General features: G+C 41.5%; 1 protein-coding gene across 3 annotated transcripts in view; it reads left to right on the forward strand.

The window, feature by feature from the left end:
• The window catches only part of Galntl5 (polypeptide N-acetylgalactosaminyltransferase like 5), a 96,806-nt gene extending 78,806 nt beyond the window's left edge, over positions 1 to 18,000 (forward strand). For all 3 annotated transcript variants that reach the window (XM_013078075.3, XM_087207711.1, XM_087207712.1), the window contains 5 exons: positions 1,175 to 1,297; positions 4,643 to 4,901; positions 9,176 to 9,293; positions 14,026 to 14,175; positions 17,562 to 18,000. In XM_013078075.3, the coding sequence (XP_012933529.1) occupies positions 1,175 to 1,297; positions 4,643 to 4,901; positions 9,176 to 9,293; positions 14,026 to 14,175; positions 17,562 to 17,714 (803 nt within the window). In that variant the 3' untranslated portion in view covers positions 17,715 to 18,000. The remainder of the gene's footprint in view (positions 1 to 1,174; positions 1,298 to 4,642; positions 4,902 to 9,175; positions 9,294 to 14,025; positions 14,176 to 17,561) is intronic.
• Positions 18,001 to 21,921: the final 3,921 nt, after the last annotated feature.

Genomic DNA, 21,921 nt, shown 5'->3' on the forward strand with positions numbered 1-21,921 from the left:
TATAGGGGGGAAGAGCACAAACTTTCAGTCCCTAACCTCAGTAAGTGCTCATACATTCATTGTGCACTTTGGTCCCTTTCATAAGAGACTAGCAGGGTCACTGAGTGTGCTGCCAGACCAACATCTGCCTCTGCTTCCCGTGGACCTTGGCCTTAGCCCCATGCAGAACATCAAACACAGACACAAGGAGCTATTCTTACGGGGCTCAGTATTTACACCTGCCTTTAGTTCCCAATGACTTCATGGTGGATCACAGGACACTTTTGGACCAAGGCTTGTCATCCCAGGCTTTTGCCCATCAGTTCTTCCAGTGGACTCCCTCAGCTTAGGGTAGCAGGGAACAAAGGCCTGGTGACCTGGCCCTACTAAGTTACACAAGTGACATGTCCATGACCTGCCATCATCCACCTTTCCCGTCATCCCAGTCCCTCTTGATCACCAGCTAGCAACATAATGACATCTTCTGAAAACCCCAGCAAGCCGCCACTGGCTTTATCTGACCCAAGGTCTGGTTCCCAGAGTCTCCTGGTCCAGCTGCTACAGAGGTCTGCAGAAAGCTGTGCTGAGAAGCTGTCCACCCTTCCATGAGGCCGAGCAGCCTGCAACCCTCCCTGCAGGCCCATGGCACTCTTAAAGACAAGGAAAAGGGTCCTGCCTTCTGCCACAATAACCATGAACTAATGCTCCTCACTCCTGGGACTTGGGATTTAGAACTCCAGGGCATCTGTATCCATCTCACCTGGTCTCAGCCTCCAAATATTGAGCAACTCTAGGGTACCAGGTTCTGTCCTGGGTTGTGTTTCTTCATCTCCCTAGAGGGCTGCCAGGAACATGGTGGGCATCCCTTCTCACAGATGAGGAATTTAAGGCTCAGTAGTCTAATAACTCCCCTGAGGATCGCTACAAAGTTAAAAGCATTGTTATTACAATGCAGTTTGTGTGGTTAGTAGCAAAATCAGATTGCACCAAAGTGCTGTCATTCATACTTTTTCTGTTAAAATTTCAATATTGATTTTTAAAAAATAGAGACATTTCACTAGGAGCATAGAAATTTCTTCTAAAGTTAGAACCTCTGTGCAATGGCATGGTTTTTAGAAATCAATTATAATAATAAATTGTTTTAATTTTCATCATTACAGTTTATAAATTGTTAAGTATTGGTTGTTTTTTCCAGATGATTTGAAAGAAAAGCTCAATTATTATCTGGAAAGTTTGAGAGGAAAGGTTAAATTGGTAAGAAACAAAAAGAGAGAGGGGCTGATTCGAGCAAAGATGATTGGAGCAGCGCACGCTTCAGGTATGGAATTGCGGGGGATAAGGGTGAGTGGCTGGTCACAGATGTCTCAGTCCTCTTGGAGACCTTCCCTGTGTCTGCAGGCCTGAGCCTTACACTGCTTCTAAATGTGTCAGTTTCCCATTTCAAATGGAAGCTTCTTTTGCAAGGGTTATGATGTCTGCCCCATCACTGGCTGAGCTCCCTGGACCCAAACACTGAGATGGCATTTTGGGTGCTGAAGGCCCTGGGGAACCACTGGAACTAGGGGTGGGGGAGCCTGGACTTAGGGCAGGGTCACTTCCAGCCCCATTAGAAGTCTTCCTCTCCTCACTAGACGGAGGTGTTAACCTCTACACATTCTCTCTCCCAGCCTTCTCTGTCTCCGTACAAACACATTGCATATGTGTTCAAAAGTAAAATTATTTTATGATTTTCTTTTTTTGTACTGTTTTCTTATACTTTGCCTTCTTATTCTCATAGAATAAACTGTATGGGTTTTTTCCCCCTAAAAATCTATGTAAGGCTCATGATCTGTATTTGGAAAATTTACATAAAATTACTCTATAAATTGTCCAGTCCCTGGGAATGTTTTTTGGTTACCTCTTTAATTCAGATTTTTTTTCGAGGGGGGTGAAATTTAAAGTTTCTAAACCCAAGGAAAAAAACTTAAGGGATTTTTAAAATGATCTTTTTGTTTACCATTAGCTTAATTGTACTGTGGCTGGAAATTGGCATTTCCTTTGTGTCTTAAAGCAAGATCTATTTTCTAAAATGTCTATGTATATTTTTAACAAATGCATATTTTCTTTTTGTGGCTGTAGGTTCTATGCATACATTTAATTTTGTTATATTAAAGCTTTCGACCACTATTGTGGATTTATCTACCCATCTCTCCTTGTAGTTTTCCCTGTGCTGTCATCTACCTATCTGCCTACCTACCTTTGCCTCCTGCCCCCAGCCACCCCGGTGATTGTTGGGGGGGCTTCCTGAGCCAGACACTCCCAGATCAGAAGCTGTGGAGCCTTGTTGTGTGGACAGCAGCCAGTGACCCATCATTAATGCATTCATTAATTCACTCATTCAATCAAGGATTCATTTATCACCTACCAGGTGCTGTCCATGTGCTTTTATTCTTTTTAATTTAATTTTTATCCACCCTAAGCGGAATCAAGTTATATGAAATAAACTGTCCCCACTGGATCTCCATGTGAGTTTTCATACATTGCTAGCAGGTGCATTCATATTTGACGTTGTCATCTTGCTGAGCCGACGGCATTTGCATTATTGAGAAGTGACTCTGTGTTTCTAGTATAGCCTCCCAGGATTAGGTCCCTGCTCTCTCTTAAACTTGGTCACTTCCTGTCCCCCTGGCCTTCTTGCTTCTACTCAAACAGAAGTGTGCTCCAGCCTATGCAGTTGTCCTCCTTGGTCAGCTGGAGATGCGTTCCGAGCCCCTGGTGGTTTTCTGAAACTGCAGAAAGTGCTAATCTCATCTGCACAGTGCTGTGTGCTTTCCTGCGTGCCCTGGGTACTGACAAACGGCACCAGGGTCATCTGCCCTGGGTTTTATGCTGTGGCTTAGTGCCCTCGGCCATTATGAAGTAAAATAAGGGTTCCTTGAACCCAAGCACTATGTGAGACACCAGGACAGCTGACCTGTGGCATTACAGCATGGATACACAGGACAGGGGGTGAATCACTTGCTGGGTGTGGCAGAGTGGGACTGTGTGAGATTTTATCACACCACTCAGAACGTTGCCTGATTTAAAACATGCATTGTTTATTTTTGTAATTTTCCCTTTAATATTTTCAAACCGCAGCTGACCACAGGTAATGGAAACCACAGAAAGTAAAACCTCAGAGAAGGCAGGAGCAATTCCCTGGTCCTCCCGATCATTGTCGCCCCAATCCTTTCTCATCCTTTGTGTCCACTGCCGCCTGACAGTCTGGCGGTGTGGCTTGGACGCTGCCCACAGGGTGCCCGAGCTGAGGCACGGAGCTGTAATGACTTGTGCTTTGGGTCTGCAGGAAAAGGCAAATGACCAAAAGTTCAGCCTGGAGATAAAAGAGCAGAGAAAGGTTCATTCCTTGCAGCGAGCCAGGAGAGCACCAGGGGTGATTTCCAAAGCAGCGTCTCCCCAAACTGGAGCAGGAAGGGGAGACGCACGTGTTCATACCCGAGAGACTTGTCCTGCATTTGAATGTGGCAGGGTCCTGGGTGTGCCCACGTCAAAATCATGCTTCTTCATAATTGCACGTTTAAATGGCAGAGGGAAGGGACCAGTTTCTTGAGAGACCATCTTTCCAGGGACTGGGGAGGAGGGGACGGTTTTGAGATGATTCAGAGGAGGGGGCAACCTGGATCCCCTGCATGCACAGTTTACAGCAGGGTCTGCGCTCCTACGGAATCGAATGCCCAGCAGATCTGCCAGGAGGTGGCGCTCAGGCGGTGATGTGGGTGATGGGAGGGCTGGAAACACAGAGGAAACTTGTAGGGACCCCTGGTCTAGGTCGCCCAGAAGAGGGGCTGACAATTTGGGTTGCTTTAAATCAGTTCCCCGAGGTCTCTTCTAGAAGGCCTAAACTGAAACAAAGAAACAACACATCAGCTTCTTCCCCCAAAGCACCAGTGCTTAATTAGAGCAGCTAACTTTGTCTCTGTGTTTGTGTGCCTGGGGTAGTGGGGGCTTATACTCAGGACCTTGTGTGTGGTAGGCAGGCGCGCTACTATGGAGCTACATGCCTAGCCCATTTTATTTTATTTTGAGACAAGGTCTCACTGTGTTGCCCAGGCTGGCTTCAAACTTGTGATTCTCCTGCCTCAGCCTCCAGAGTAGCTGGGATCACAGGCATGTGCTAAACATGGCTGGTCTTCTAGACATGGACTTCACTTAGAGCACATGATTATAAGAGAATTTTACAAAAAATTATGTGGGGAAATTTATGTCAAATGAGGGACCTGTGGAAAAGGGATGACAGAAGAAAAAGTTGAGGAGAATCCCTGAACTTTGAGGTCTTTTCCAATTTGAGCCCATCAAATGTACTTTGGCCCCACCCATGATTCCCATATTCTCTGAGCAGAACGGACCCTCGTTAGTGTTTGAGCCCACGAGCAAAACCAGTTAGGCATCCTTGCATCCCAAGCACAAAGTTGATGCCTAAGAAGGCATCCTCTCCACAAAAGTTAAATTGCTAAATTAACTAGATCACTGAAGGCCGAGCTACAATGATTGTCTTCAAATTTGTTTCCTTCAGTATAACCAAAGAGCCAAACACATAAGCAGTGCTGACAAATACTCAGCACATCAAGCTAGGACTTGGGTCGCATCTCTGAGCACTGAGGCGAGTCTGTTCTTGCCCCCCCAGGTGAGGTGCTGGTGTTCCTCGACAGCCACTGTGAGGTCAACAGAGTGTGGCTGGAGCCCCTGCTCTCTGCCATCACCAGGGACTCCAAGATGGTCGTGTGCCCTGTCATTGACGTCATTGACGTCATTGACGACATGAGCCTGCAGTACACATTCTCTCCTCTTGTGAGAGGAGCCTTTGACTGGGATCTCCAATTTAAATGGGATACCATTTTCTCTTATGAGATGCACCCTCCAGAAGGTCCGATTATGCCAATCCGGTGAGCTTTCTTCTGATCACAGGAAAATACCTTTGTGTGGTGGGACCTGAAACAAAAAATAATTTTCAAGGGTTATTCCTTGCATTTCTTGGGTAACCAAAGAAAAATGTATTTTGTTATGAGACAGGGTCTCACTGTGTTGCCCAGACTGGCTTCAAACTTGTTATTCTCCTGCCTCAGCCTCCAGAGTAGCTAGGATCACAAGCATGTGGTACTATGTCTGGCTAATATTATCTCTGGATGTTGGATTGAATTTTTAATACTAGAATTTGGTAGATGGTAAGTTTCTTCAATTGAAAATGTACATTTCACCCTAGATCAAAAAACCAGGATATGCCAGGCATGGTGCCACACTCCTGTAATCTTAGTACTTGAGAGGCTGAGGCAAGAGGGTTGCCATGAGTTTGAGACCAGCCTGGGCAACATAGTGAGTTCAAGGCCTGAACTATATAGCAAAACCATGTCTAAAAATAAATGAAAACAAACAAGCAAGCAACCCCCTCCCCTGAAAACAAGAGTAGTTAGTACTTCTCTGATTTCTGATGCTTATCTTCAGAACTTTGTTCTCAAGGGCAAATTGTATATTACTAATGTACCAAATGCCCACACTGTGGCTAGCCTGGAGGGAGCAGGTATCTTAGCCAAATTCATACATAAAATATTTATCCAAGGGTTTCCATGTGCAATGTCCTAAGTTGAGATGGATGTGATTTTTCTATATTGCTAGTTTTGGAAATTATGTTTTTCAGTGTGAGAACAGTGCAAGTTGCTTTTAATTCTCACTTCATTGTTCCAAATTTGAAGGTTGTGACTTTCACCTGCAACTCTACCTCTTTATTCAAGGAAGAAGTAAAGACTAAGAACTGGAAGGGCTCCTGGAGAAGCAATGTAGTACTCTTTGCAGGAACCCTGAGGAAGATCGTATAGTCAGCTACGTGGTTTCATCTTCAGGGTGATTGGGTTCTCTGCTCCCTTCTGTAAGGCCCTTTTCTCAAAGGTTTAGCACACATCTTAAATCCCTCAGAACACCATTCCTAACCATCTTCCCCATTGCCCTAACCCTGAACACCTGTAATCAGTCATTGTCAGTAGACTCACTTAGTGCTTAATATATAAGAATGTTATTTGACATTTATGTTCACAAATAGAGATGGTCTATAAGCTTTGATTCTCTAGGACCTACGATGCTACACAGGCTCTGTCAGTATTTTGAGGAGCAGCATTTCATTTTGGTGAAAGACTCAAGTCACACTGACCATCACTTTTAGCTGTTTAGGGCTGCCACGTACAGTGGCACCAGCAGGAGGTGCTGTGCACACACCACGAAGTGAATAGTAGCTCAAAATGGGTATTAAGGCATCTCTGATTTGGGTCAATTACCTCTCTCAGACTCAGTGTCCTCATCTGTAAAATGGCAATAATAACAGTAAGACCCACCTCTTAGGGCAGTGAGGGGATTAAATGAACCAATTCTCTTATGTAGTTGTGGTTTTTAATATAGTAATTTTACATACTTAGATGTATTTTAAGATAGTTTGAGTACAGAGGACCCTTGAGCCTCACATACGAACAACTTGGGTTATGACCAGAATTTCAATTTTTTTTTTTTTGGTACCAGGGATTGAACCCAGGTCCTTGTGCTTGCGCAGCAGGTGGCAAAACCACTGAGCTAAATCCCCAGCCCAAGAATTTCAATTTTAACTTATGATCAAAGTCTTGAGTTATGACCCGAGTGGCAGCCACTTGTGTGGTTGTAAACAAAGATTTGAAATGCTAGAAAAGTATAGGTAAGCATCAGTCTGAGCCCAGATTCATGCATTTGTGGACGTGATTTCAATCCATGCTTTATATAACTGCTACAATTACTGCTATCAAAATGGCCCCCAAAAAGCTAGAAAAGATGCTAAGGAAGGAAGGGAAGGTAATGAAAGCAATCACAATCAAAAACAAGAAGGAAATTGTGGAGAAATATTACAGTAGCATTTATGTGACCAATGTGGTAATATGTACAAGCATGTTGAAATCTACCATCTTGACAATCTTAGAAAAGATTTGTATAAGGAAGCTAGTATTGCTGGCTAGATTGTGCTAGTAAGTCACAATCAACAGTGTTAGATGAGGTAGAAAGGCTATTAGTGTGGATAAACAAAAGGCAGATGGCAGGTTATAGCCTATCTGAGTCTATGATTTGTGAAAAAGCTAGGGCTATAAATGCAGATCTCATAAAGGATAATCAATCAACAAGTGATAATGGTGAAATATTTCATGCCAGTAAGGGATGGCTTCCCCATTTTAAAATGAGAGCTGTGGTTCATAGTGTAACTAGGCATAGTGAAGCAGCCAGTGCTGATAAAAGGGCTGCTGAAAATTACATACACTGCTTCGAAACGATGACACAGAGAAATGGCTTTTGCTCTCATCAAGTTTTCAACCATGATGAAACTGTCCTTTTCTGGAAGAAAATGCCCAAGAGAACATACATTATCCAGGAAGAGAAGAAAATGGTAGGCCCCAAGCCTATGAAGAAGAGAGCACCAAATCCTAGCCACTAGACCGCCAGGGAACATAAGCCTATGAAGGATAGGCTAACCTTATTGCTGTGTACCAACGGGAGTCGTGACCTCAAGATAAAACCTCTCCTAGTTTATCACTGAACCCCCTAGAGTGTTCAGAAAACATAAAGTCATGAAGAATAGGCTAGGGGTCCTGTGGAGATCTAACAAAAAAAGCCTGGGTAACAAGAGTACTTTTTCTTGAGTGGATCAGGGAGGCTTTCTGTCCTGCTGTTAAGAAATATCTAGAGGACAAAGGTTTACTACTCAAGGCTTTCCTCATCATGGACAGTGCTCCTGCTCACCCATGAGATTTGAAAGAAGAATTGGCTGAAGAACTCCCATGGCTCTCAGTCAAGTTCCTCCCACCTAATATGACTCCTCTACTGCAGCATATAGACCAGCAGGCTACAGCTAACTTTAAGAAGCTATACACAGGCCAGGGATGTAGCTCAGTGGTGCCATGCCTGCCTGGCAAGTGCAAGGTCCTGAGTTTGATCCCTGGTATCCAAAAAAAAAAAAAAAAAGCTACACACCAAGGAACTGTTCCTGAAGTGCTTCCAAATGGTCTCAGATCTCAGATACATATTTAATCCTTCCTAAATTCTGGAAGGAACACTACAACACCATTTCCTGTGTGGGGTTAATTGAGAAATCCTGGGTCAATGTCTCTCTAAGGACACTGAGATCTGCCTAGAAGAAAGTGGCCTAAAATTATACAGGAGAGACTTTGAAGGCTGTATAGAGAGGAGCATGAGTCTTCAATTGATCCTGTGGTTGATGACATTGTCACTTTAGCAGAGTCCATAGGCTTGCAGGTAGCCAGTGGTCATGTTGAGGAACAGGTAGAAGAACACTCAAGAACTGTCTTCAGAGGAACTTCAGCAACTTCTGGCTGAGCAACAGAGAGTAGCAGCTGAGGTGCTTTCTGAAGAAGAAGGGGAGTATCAACAATCAGTGCAGCAAAGTTCTGAAATAAAGGGAACCCTGCAAAAAGGGACAGAGCTACAAACATTTGTAGAGAAGACCCACCCAGACAGAGAAAAGGCCAATCACTGCATTCACTTGCTTAATGACAATGTCATGTCATACTACAGAACAGTGTTAAAGAAAAGACAGGAACAGACAGCCTTAGGCCAGTTTTTGGTTCTGAAAAGGTTGAGACCTAGTGATCAGAAGCAAGTCCAAATGGGCTACAGACTCTCCCAAGGAGACAAAGGACACCACAGAACCAGATTCCTGATGTTCCTACAGAAGGGTACTGACCTTCCAAACAACCACCCTCCATTTCATGCTCCCTTCCTGCAAGCCAAAGATGTCAACTTGAATGGTGAATATAGTATGAAATTGTTTCTGGTAAACCAGGCACATTTTATAACTTTTTGGTGAATACACTAGGAAACTTATTGGTGTTTCTGGTAAATTACATACATTGTACAACCCATTTTTATTATGAAAAAGTTAAGGGGTGCTTTGGGAGGTTTAGCACGCATTATGGGTATTTCCATTATTTTTTATGGGAAAAATAGTCTTGACTTACAACCAACTTGAGTTAAAACCTCGCAAACAAATTGAGCTCATAAATCAAGGGTCCACTGTATTGATAAAGTTGTTTTCTAATTTTTAACTGTAAGTTTCACTAAGAGTAAAACAATTTTTAGGAAAACTCATGATTATTGTCTCTGTAGCATCTGTTTATAATATTTCATGTCCCTATACCAGGTCACCTGCAATGGCTGGTGGAATTTTTGCTATATATAGGCCCTATTTTTATGAACTTGGACAGTACGACAAGGACATGGATCTTCGGGGAGCAGAGAATTTGGGACTTTCACTAAGGGTAATTCAGATTTTGTTTTTTGGGGATTTTTTTGGTACTGGGGATCGAACTCGGGTCCTTGTGCTTGCGCAGCAGGCGGCAAAACCACTGAGCTAAATCCCCGGCCCAGATTTTGTTGTTTTAAGTAGTTACCTTTGTAGCCAAGCATGGTGGTGCATGGCTATAATCCTAGCCCTTGGGAGGCTGAGGCAGGAGGATTGTTGAAAGTTCAAGGCCAGCCTGGGGTACATTGCAAGACCCTGTCTTAAAAAATAAATAATAAATGGTTACCTTTGTATATAAACAGTGCAATCTGACTTTATGTCATAGAAAATGCTGTGATCATTATGCTAAATTTTACTGGACATCTAGTAGCATTCCCGTGTCACACACAGTAAATAATTTATGGGGTTCCTTGCAAAACTTGAAAGTGTTTAATAAGATATTAACTACTCTTACCATATGTTTTGTTATTTTAATGTAGGGCATGGAAATTTTATTTATTTATTTATTTTTGGTACCAGGGATCGAACTCAGGACCTTGGGTTTTCAAGGCAGGCAGCAGAACCACTGAGCTAAATCCCCGGCCCGAAAATTTATGTATTATAACTATATGGATGCTTTTGATTGCCTCTGTAGTTATATTCTTTTTTTGATTTTTTTGAGGGGGTATTTTATCTTCTCTCTCTTTCCTTCTTTTGGCTGCCTTGTCCATTCATCTTTAACGTTCTTTTAAGCACAAACTTCTTCCATGAAGCTTCAGATGCATGTAGGACCAGCGAGCCCAGTGTCTTTGTTCCACAGCTCTGTGTGAAGGAAGTTGGTAAAGGTCACTGCTTCGCTCCTCCCCCACCGTCGATCGGTTCCTTTCTGACCCAGGCAGTATTTTAGGGTACCTATGCTTTTCCCACTGTGTATTCAATTTAGTCAATGATCCCTTAGTGTATTGCATTGCCCTCTGATAATTTTGTAAAAGGAATTTCCCCCATTTGGGAACCAATAATAAGCACATCTGTGTCTCAAAATAGAGTCTATTTTGCAAGTGACACATGCATATTTTAAAAAGCAAGTGTGTTCCTTTTTATGTCTGTGCCTTCCCATAGATAGCAAATGAACAACGAACATGCTATTCTGATATTTTAATTACCCTACTCCAGCGTTTCAACCACTCCATTCCTAACAGCCCCTTTGTATCTTTTAAGTATGCTTAGGTCTCTGTTTTCATAAACAAATGTGTAAATTGCTTTCTTTTCTTCTTCCTTTTCCGGTACCTGGATCGAAATCAGAATCTTGCGCTTGCGAGGCAGGCTCCCGGCACCACTGAACTAAATCCCAGGCCCCCTACAAATGTGTAAATTGCTAACCAGTAAAGCAATTGACACTTGCAGCTGTCTCCGACTTTGTCTTTCCTAAGAATCATCTGCACAGCTGCACACGCATCTTCATTTCCCGTTCCTCCTCGTTCCAGGGAATCAGCAGCCTGAACCTCCCCTCCCCCGCATCCTAGACCTCACTTCCGCAGCCCAGTGGCTCCCAGTTCCCTTGGCCGACTTCTCACCCTTGTGCTCTCTGAGGCTCTGGCCTCCAGCCATATCGCACCTGGGAAGGGGAAGCCACAGTGTTGGCCAAGATGATGTGAAGGAACCTCTGCCCTGAGCTAGTCGTCCTTGGAGGGAGAGTACCTGGCAGGGCACAGCTGTTCAGATCAGCCAGAGTCTAGGCGGCAGCCTTGCTAATCATCCTAATAGCATCCCTGCAACAGCCTGCACACTTGTAACTAACACCCGACTGGCAGCAAATCCCAACCTATAGTTCCCCTTAGGCCTTTCTTTTTTTCTTTTTCTTTCTTTCTTTTGTTGAGATGGAGACTTGCTATGGTAGCCCAGGGTGGCCTTGACCTTCAGCAGTCCTTGCCTCAGCCTCCCAAGTGCTGAGATTACAGGTGCGTACACCCACACTCAGCCTTCAGGGTTCTTTTAAAGTTCAGTTTAGCCTTTATTTAAGGAGCTCATCCTCTGAGTCAAGCTGCGCGGCATGCTGGGTATTCAGGAGCTACAACTCTCTTCATTCATTCAGCAATTGAGTGTGAAAAGCACAGCGCTGGGTGCAAAAATACAGCAGTACACAATACGAAAGTGATTGCCAGTGCCATGAGCTATCTATTCCACTGAGGTATCAGTTATTTAACCCAATTTTTGATAAACACAAAGGAGAAATACAGAGTACTATGAGATCATATAAAAGGGGAACCTACCCGCATTTGGGAGAAGATGTGTATCTTACATGAGTTCCCTAAAGAAGTAATATTGAAGATGTAAAGGATATGATGCATTTTATTTATTTAACAAATTCTTATTATACCTGCCATTCACTGCTATGAAGGCTTACAGCTATTAACTCATTTAATCCTCAGCAAACCTGTGAGGTAGCTGCCACAGGTATCTCTTACTTTTAATGGGGAAACAGATGTAGAGGTTGAGTAATTTGTCCTAATTCACAGAATTCACAAGTACTGTGCTCCAAACCTATTGCTTCCTGTCTCATTCTCAACTTCAGGTCCTGAGATCCAGCCAGCTCAGCTCTATACTGTTTCTGAACCTGATATTAATGTTTCCAAACATCCTTACATTTTCACTTTTTTTTTTCATGTTCACTTTTTAGAAAAGAATAGGGCTGGGGATTTAGCTCAGTGGTTCTGCCACCTGTCTTGTAAGTGCAAGGTTCGGAGTTCGATCCCTGGTACCAAAAAAAAAAAAAAAAAAGAAAGAAAGAAAAGAAAACAGAATAAAGCATTATAGGTACCTCATCCCTGTCACTGCTTTTGCTTATAACTAAGCACCCCAGAACAGAAGTTTAAATCAGCAAATATGTATCACCCGGGTACAGATGGAAATGAGATACAGAGAGGATCTGTCGAATCATAAGCATCGCAGGGCTGATCGAAGAACCTAAATCTTCGGATGTTTGGCTTAAGGCTCTACATTCTGGAGGAGTTTTCTAGACAGTAGGTGGGGAATTCTGGTATTTCTTTTTTTTTCTTTTTTTGAGACAGGGTCTCACTACATAGTTCAGGCTGGCCTTGAAATCATTATGTAGCGAAGGGTGGCTTTGGACTCATGGTGATCCTCCTGCCTCAGCCTCCCGAATGCTGGAATTACAGATGTGCCACCACACCCGACTGAATTCTGGTATTTCTAAAGCACTTTAGGGGTTGGCTATATCAGTAATCAATCAGGCCTTGTGTGATTTCAGAAGTTCTGCTTCCCTAGTTTCTCTAACGTACTCTCTTTTGATTGACTAAGCTTTTCCATTTTAGTATCCCTTCTTGTTGTCTGAGCGATATTTCCCAGAATGGTTTTTAGTGAAGATTTTTATTTCCTCTTACTGTTTCCAAATCAATTAAGTGGATTTCCTCAAAAACTGTCTGCAGAATCAGGATATATGGTCTTGATCAACTGGAATACGGCCATCCACCTCTAGGTGGAACAGAATCACATCAAGAGTAGGTTAAAGCCCTGATTACTGCCAGGGCATGTCTGTAATCCCAGCCTTTGGGAGGCTGAGGCAGAAGGATTGCTGTGAGTTCAAGGCCAGACTGAATAGAGTAAGACTCTGTCTCCAAAAAAAGCCCCAAGTGCTGGACCCCAGCCCTGGTTTCTGGCTTAGGAGGTCCCTAGGCCCAGGGATTTGCATTTCTACTCAGTACCCAAGCAATCTGGTGCTGGTTGGACTGGAACCATGTGGAAGCCACTGAATTCAAATAAACAGAAGAGTACTGGCAAATGCACCGTAGGGTGCAGGTCACCTGCACAGGATTTATAGGGTTTTTTTTAGTTTTAGTTTTAGTTTTGTTTTTTTTTTTGGTACCGGGTATCGAACTCGGGTCCTTTCCCTTGAGCAGCAGGCGGTAGAACCACTGAGCTAAATCCCGGGCCCAGGATTTATAGGATAAGGGCATTTTTCATGGTCTTTTTTATAATAATAGAAATTGGAAACTACCAAAGTATCCAAAACCACGTGAGACTTTTTAAATAATTTTATATAACATCAGATGAACAGAGAAAATTATCTTAATGTTGTGTGTGTTTGTGTCTCTGTATCCACAGCTGAATTATATTGACTAACCCAGAATGTTGGGATGAGAAGTGAATTTCGTTTTTTTCGGTGTGCTTTCCTGTATTTGCCAAGTTGTCAATGACTATATCATACCTTCATATAGTGAAAAAAGTTATTAAAAATAGGTGTTAAACTGGGCATGGTAGCATACCTATAATCTCAGCACTAGGGAGGCTGAAGCAGGTCGATCCCTTCAAGTTCAAGGCCAGCCTGAACTACACAATGAGACCCTGTCTAAAATAAAATTTAAAAATAAGTATTATGTTTTAAGTACAAAAGGATGCACAAATAACTGAATCCAGGCAGGACTGGCATTTCTCTAATTACTTATACCAGACAATACTTAGCACGAGAGTAGAGTCCTTGGCACTCAGGGTGCTGCCCCTCAGAACAGACTTCCTTAACTTGAGCCCAGTCCTCTGCCACTTACCCGGTCTGTGAAGTTGGGCAAACTGCTTAACTCATCTTTGTGTTATCTTCCTTATCTGCAAAGTGGGGGTAATCATGGACTGTCATGAGGATTAAGTGAAACAAGTTTAATAAACATTAGCCATTTTGATGTTTGTAAACAGAACCCAGCAGGTGCCTGTTGCTGGCAAAGACACTTTCACTTGTGTTTTGTTTTTCTTTTGTCTAGATCTGGATGTGTGGAGGTCAACTCTTTGTAATCCCCTGCTCCCGAGTGGGACATATCCCAAAGAAGAGTTCGAGAAGTGACAGCACCTTCAGGAAAGCCGTAGCCCGGAACTATCTGAGGCTGGTGCACATTTGGCTGGACGAATACAAGGTGGGGGACAGGTGCCCAAGATGCATCCTGCTGCCTTTCCAGACCTGGCTGTTATTCTCTTCTCTGTAGCACAACAGCGCCCCCTCAACTACTCATCTACCCCTCCCTGGACCTGTTCTCAATTAGTTCATTCCAAGCTGGCCTACTTGCACTTCATTTATCAAATTTTAATTTTTAGGGGCTGGGGATTTAGCTCAGTAGCACAGCGCCAGCCTGGCAAGTACGAGGTCCTGAGTTCAATCCCCAGTACCCCAAAGGGGACAAAGAAACCAACAAATAAATAAATAATTTTAATTTTCAGGAAAATTCAAGTGTCTCAGAAATGAACAAACCAACATGATAAATATTTCCTCCTCAAAACTATTTTTTCCTGAAGAATTGTCCCCTAATTCCCAAAGCAAATAGCCTCTCTCTGCCCCCATCCCTATGTGCAAATCATATTTTAATTTTATTTTTTCAGTGCTGGAAATTAAATCCAGAACCTTCACACTAAGCTACATTCCCAGCTCCTTTTTTAATTCTTATTTTGAGACAAGGTCTCACTAAGTTGTCTAGGCTGGGCTTTAACTTGGAATCCTTCTGCCTGGGCTCCCCAGAGTGCAGGGATTGCAAACATGAACCACTACACCCAGCTGAATCTTTAAATTTGCTTCTAATGCTTTTGGGGACTGAGACACAGAAACAAGAATGTAAACAGCATTGTGTGTGTTAGCCAAAGCTGAATGTGATCCAAATCTTCATCTTAGAGTAGAATGGCTCCAGGTAGCATAGTTAATCACTGTAAGTTATAGTTGTGAAATTTACCACCTGTAGATATGCACACAAGAGAAGCATGGGTGAATCTTTTTTTTTATTGGTATATGTTTACAGTACATAATAGCTATTTTAGAGAATTGGCATATATATATATAAATATATATTTATATTTACCTTGCTCATTTAGATTCTCTTGTCCTCCCCCTCTTCTCCCTGCTTCCCCTGAGCCCCTTACTCATCTTCAAAAACTCTATCTCCCTGTTTCCTACCATCTCTCCTAGCATGGGTGAACCTTAAAGATGTAAGAGTGAATAAAAGCAAACACAATAGCATATGTAGTGTATTCTTCTCTTTCAATAATGTTAAAGTGAGTAAAATTAAACTATAAAATTTGTATGTGAAAAAGTGAGAAAGAAAGAACATAATCAAGATAGCATTTAAACAAGGAGAGAAGGTTATGATGAGGAAAGAGAAGGCATGGGACTTCTGAGACACTGGCCATATTTATTTCTTGAGTTGGGGTTACTGAGGTTGGTTCTCAACAAATCATTAAGTTGCACGTTTATATTTTATGTACTTTTTGTATGTTTATTATATTTCTTGATTTTTTAAAAAATTATTTTTAAAACAGTGAACTATGCTCATTTGAAAGTTTTAACAGTCCTGAAGTATTGTATATAAAAGGAAAAGTAAATTTTCTAAGCCCTGTGTTCCAGTCCTCAGAGGTAATTACAGAGTTAGTCTTTATAGTTGCTTATTAACACACATGTGCACTAGAAAATATTATTTTCTTTTTCATGACTAGATTCACATAATATTTTGTTCTGAAATGTTCTTCATTTGTTACTATATTTTAAAACATATGCCGGAGATTTAGCTCAGTAGTTCTGCGGCCTGCCTCTCAAGCGCAAGGACCCAAGTTCGATCTCTGGTACCAAAGAAAAGCTTTGAAAACATACTTCTAGATTATCTTTAAAAATCAGGACATATAAAAATATTATTTTATATACTTCCTTCAAATGGATCCACCTAAATTGATCCTGTTAATAAATAGGACCCACTGGTAAACATTCTAATCATCCCCAATGTTACTTCTTGGCAACATTGAAATGAACATCTTTTACACATATATTTTTGCACATTTATGCAAATATATCTTTAGAATACATCTCAAGATTAGGACTTTTGGGGGCATGAGTTAATGTGTTTAAAATGAGAGCTGGGCAAGGTAGCACGCAGGTGTAATCCCAGCACTCAAGAGGCTGATACAGGAGGATCACTTTGAGTTCAAGGCCAGCCTGGGCTACATAGTGAGTTCAAGACCAGCCTGAACTACATAGTGAAACCCTATCTCAAAAAAAAAAAAAAAATCCTGATGAATAACTGTCCCTTCTCTGTGTACACTGTCATCAAATGTATATGACAGTGCCCATCTCCCCACATTGCTTATAATTAAACTGTATATTTCTTCTAATATGATAGACTAAAATAATATCCCAATGTTTCAAATAACTATTTCATTTAGCTATGAGAGAACTTGAGCTCATTTTCACATTTGTTGATTTTTGGTTTCCTATGAGTCCTCATCATAGATCTGGGCAATTGAATCAAACTATTCCTGAGTGGCTTGGCCAATTTAGCAAAGCATAAGCTGCCAAAAAGTTAATTTAAAAGCACATAATGTTAGGTAGACAATCAACAGATTGTATGACACAGCACATTGCAAAATTTAGTGGGTGACTGGGTATGAGAGGGCTTTGGACTTAAATAGGTTACCCAAGGGCCACCCATGCCTCACTTTGCCAAAATGATGACACCTTCCCACACTTCTGTCCCATGCTCTGCACCAGTCCACCCTGGGAACTATGCGGCCTGTAACTTTGATAAGGCAGCTCCTTCTCTTTCAGTACTGTTGCTATATTGCATGACAACCATAGGGAACAGATAGATGAAAATACAAAGGCTCTGCTTCCAAAGAAGTTTCAGTCTACTTAGAATGCCTCCCTTAACATACAACTAGTGGAGTCCTTTAGGCAGTCATCCTTAGTGCTTCCTAAGTCAAAGTACATCAGATCTTAATCAGATGTGCTAGTAAGGACCAACACAAACCTGACAGTCTTCTTCTCCCAGGGGCTTTGCACACATAAAGTGCTTAGTTCTCAGTGACTTCATGATGGGAGGTGGCACAAAGAACTCAGCCAACGTCACAAGTAATTAGTGGCAGAGCCAGAACTGGAACCCAGTCTGTCTCCCCTAGCCCTAGAGTCCATTCTCCCCTAGCCACCACACCATCCCTTATTCTGAAAAGATGGAAGTATTAATTGGTCCTTGAGTTGTCGAGAGTAGAATAAAGAGGCCACTACAGTAGGTAGCTGTGATTCCTTTGCCTTCTGAGAAGCAGAACTCAGTCTCCCTGGACTCCATTGTGTCACCTGACCTGTGCCATGGCATGGACAGTGACTCAGTATTGGCGAGTTGCTCTGAGGTCCCATAGGTATCTCTGCTCTTGCTCCCCACACAGAAGGAAGGGCATCCGCAGTTGAGATGATGACAACATATGCTGCTATGTCTGATATCATGTTGATTATCAAAGATTTGTTTGACTTAATGAAATGACTATTTTCATTTAGGAGCAGTTCTTTCTTCGAAACCCTGGTTTGAAATCCATGACTTATGGAAACATCAGCGAACGTGTTCAGTTAAGGAAACGATTGGGTTGCAAGTCATTTCAGTGGTATTTGGATACCGTCTTCCCAGAGTTGGAGGCATCTATGAACAGCTAATGAAAGGAAAACAAGTCATTTTTATTAATAGTTAAGAAGTCCCCTGGTCCTTCAAGATGGTGGCACCAGAGAACAAGTTTGGAACATCATGGAATAATGGGAAATGCAATAAGAAATACAACCAGAATGACCTACATTGGGAGTGTTGGTTTTCCCCCTTAATGACAATTCCTAATCTTTTGTTGCTCACTGCCACTGAATTCCTGGGGTGGCAGGACCCTGAGCATTCCAAATGTAAGCTGTCTCACAGTTGAAACTCAAGCATATAATAAATCGGGGGAAAGCGTGTTGTTTGCAGTTATTTACCAAAGTCACTTACTGGTCTTATACGGACCCATGCTGCTCTAGAGCTTTTGCCAACCTGACTTCTGCTCCAAACAGAGCAGCTGACATGGTTGCCTTAGGAAGACATTTACAGGGAGCCATCTTTTTTTTTTTTTTTTTTACAGGGAGCCATCTTGGCACATACTGACATGGGCTGAGCTGGACCAAGGTATTTTCTTGCTGCCAGCATAGAAGCTGGGACTGACACCTTGCTTGGTTGGGTTCCTGAGTCTGATGTACCATCCACTTGATGCACATCTTGGTTCTGTCCTCCAGGGTGCTTCCTCCTTTGTCCTTCTCTCTGTCTGAGTCACTCCCTCCTCTCTGCTTCTGATTTTGCTGTTTTGTGTCCGAGCCCTCCTGTGTCTGGCTGGTGTCCCATCTGTGAGAACACACTCCCAGATGGCTAAGGTGGGGTTGGAGGGATCTGTGGGCTTCAACCTGGTGAAGGTGGTTAGGAAGGTGAAAGACAATAAAGAGAGAAACTGAGGGGAGGAACCTATTGAAAGGGCCAATGAAAGAAATGGGGGAGACTTCTGATAGGATCTCAAAACACAGTCCTTGCGAGAGAAAAGATGAGTCCATGCAACACAGGAGACAATTTGACTGGTCTGTTACACTCAGTAAACAGTGGACCAGGAAGGCAGCAAGGAACTTACCCCTGCTGAATTTATGTTTTTGAGACCATATATACATGTAAATAAAAAGAACTGGTTAATAATCTCTTTATACCAAGTCTACTTAGCAAAACACTATACAAAAACCTATTGCTAGATAAACATGGAAAAAACTGGGGCTGATATATGACAAATGGCCAGAGTAATTTGAGCCTTTAGTAGGTTGATGTGGCAGCCCCAAAGAAATGCCACAATATGATTATATACTTGGACTATATATGATGCTTGACATGCTTCTAGAAAGTCATAAAAATTCTAGAATTCATAAAATATATGAATTCATAGGTAATAAACCTATTAAAATTATTAAATCTTAAATTTATTAAAATTATTAAATTTAATAAATCTATTAAAATTAGGATATTTGGAAACTCTGTACTTGAAGGAAAAAGGAGAATTATGTAATATAAACATGGAGTATCTTCTTAAAGTTTGTTTTTGTTTTTTGGTCCTGGGGATCGAACTTGGGACCTTGCACTTACAAGGCAGGCACCGGAACCACTGAGCTAAATCCCTGGCCATCTTCTTAAAGTAATAACTTTTTTCTAGTTTTGAAGTTTGAGAATGTTTTTTGTTTTGGTGATAAGTGTAAAGGATGTATGTTGGACATATCAGCTTTGTGAAAAGAAAATGACAGAAGTGTTTTCTCTCTTTTTAAAGTCATAGACCTAATATTAAGTCTTAGTTTTTTTGTTTGTTTGTTTTAGTACGTTTCCATTACATAATGTTTACATTCCTTGTGTGGAGTTGGTACATGTACATAACACATCTTAATTCCTTGTGTGTGTGTGTGTGTGTGTGTTTGTGTGTTGAGACAAGGTCTCACTGTGTATGTCAGGCTGGTCTTGAACTTACTATGTAACCCAGGCCAGCCTTGAATTGAGGGTGATCCTCCTGCTTCAGTCTCCTTAGTGCTGGGATTACAGACATGTGCCACCATGCCTGGCAATTCCTTTTTTTCATCCCCTTTCCTCCCCCTCCATCCCTTTCTTGACCCCCTTCACCTTTAAGCTCTATCTCCCTACTTCCTACTATCTTTTATTTTGCTCCTTATTTATACTTTGAGTTTCTCATATAAGAGAAACCACTTGATATTTAAGCTTATGTGTCTGATTTCTTTCACTTAACATTATGGTTTCAAGGTACATCCATTTTCCTACAAATAACTCATTTATCTTTCTTTATGACAGAGTAAGACTCCATTGCGTGTAAACACCACATGTTCTTTGTCTATTCATCTGCTGATGGACATACAGGCCACTTCCAAGATTGTGCCACTAAAAACGTGGGTGTGCGTGTATCACTATAATATTATGACTTTAATTCTTTTGGGAAGGTTCTTGAAATAGCTGGATCAAAAGTAATTTCTAGTTTTAGTTGAGGAATCTCCATACTGATTTTTTTTTGGTACCAGGGATCAAACTCAGGTCCTTGTGCTTGCGAAGCAGGTGGTGAAACCACTGAGCTAAATCCTCGGCCCCTCCATACTGATTTTCATGGTGATTGTACAAGTTTACATTCCTACAAACAATGTAGAATGGTTTCCTTTTACTCCTGTAGCCTGGCCAGGATTTGTTATTATTTGATTTTTTTCTTTTTTTCTTTTTTTTTTTTTGGTACCAGGGATCGAACTCGGGACCTTGCACTTGTGAGGCAGGTGCTGGAACCACTGAGCTAAATCCCTGGCCTGTTATTATTTGATTTCTTGAAATTGGTCATCGTTTCTGGGGAAAGACTGAATCTCAATGCTGTTTTAATTTGCATTTTTCCAATGACCAGCAATGTCGAGCAATTCTTCAATTATACATTGGCCATTTGTACTTCTGAAAAGTGCCTATTCATTTCACTTGCCAAGTTCTTGATTAAGTCTTTTACTTGGGGGGGGGGTCTAATTCTTTGAGTTCTTATATATTCCAGGTATTAGTCTTCTGTCTGAGGAATAGATGAAAAGTTTTTACCATTCTGTGGATTGTCTCTAAACTTGGTTGTTTCTTTTGCTGTGCATAAACTATTTAATTTGATATGATCCCATTGTTTTGATTCTCAGTACTATTTCCTATGCATCTGGGGTTCTTTCAGAAAGTCCTTGCCTACACTTATGACTTCAAGAGTTTTACTTTTTTTGTCTTCCAGAAGGTTGTTTCTCTCTTTTGTTTTTTGTTTTAGGTACTGGGGATTGAACTCGGGATCTTGCGCTTGCAAGGCAGGTGGTGGAACTACTGAGTTAAATCTCCAGCCTAGTTTCTGTTTTAACATTTAGTTCTTTGATCGATTTTGATTTTAACTTAGTACATGGTGAGAGATATGGGTCTAGATTCAATGTTCTGTATATGGACAGTCAGTTGTCCCAACATCATTTATTAAAGAGGCTATCTTCCCTGTAGTGTGTGTTTTTGGCCCCTCTGTTAAAGATCAAATAGTTGAATGTGTTTGGGGTTGTTTCTACATCCTCTATTCTGTTCCACTGATCCTCATGTCTGTTTTTACACAGTAGCTTTATAATATAACTTCAAGTTTGGGCTTGTGACGTCTCCCACTTTGCTCTTCTTACGCAGGATTGCTTTTGCAATTCTGGGTCTCTTCTGGTTCCATATGAATTTTAGGATTGTTTTCTTCATTTCTGTTAAGAATGGCATTGGTATTTTGACTGGGATTGTGTTAAATCTGCATATCAATTTTGAAAGTATGGCCATTTTGACTGTATTGATTCTGTCTATCCAGAAATAGGAGATATTTTCCCATTTTCTGATGTTCCACTTTATTTACTGTTTTTGAGGACTGTAGTTTTCATTGTAGAGGTCTTTCACTTCTTTAGTCAAGATAATTCCTAAGTTGTTAATTTTCTTTGTGCTCTTATGAATGGTATTTTTTTTCCTAATTTCTTTCTCAGTGGGTTATTAGTGTACAGAAACACTATTGATTTTGTGTCCTGATACATTACTGAATTTAGTTATTAAGAATATTTTGGAGGATTTTTTCTTTGGCCTTCTGTGTAGAGGATCTTATCATTTGCAACTAATAAGAATTTGACTTTTCCCTTTCCTATACATATCCTTTTTATTTCTTTTTCATACGTGATTGTTTGTTCTGGCTGTTTTGAGTACTATATTGAACAGGAGTAGTCATGGTGGCATCCTTGTCTTGTTCCTGATTTTAGAGGGGAAACTGTCAATTTTTCCCCATTTAATATGATATTGGCAGTAGCT

Source organism: Heterocephalus glaber, unplaced genomic scaffold, assembly GCF_053883595.1.
Source record: "Heterocephalus glaber isolate CG9 unplaced genomic scaffold, H.glaber_assembly_v1.0 deba00000818, whole genome shotgun sequence".
Lineage (NCBI taxonomy): Eukaryota > Metazoa > Chordata > Mammalia > Rodentia > Bathyergidae > Heterocephalus > Heterocephalus glaber.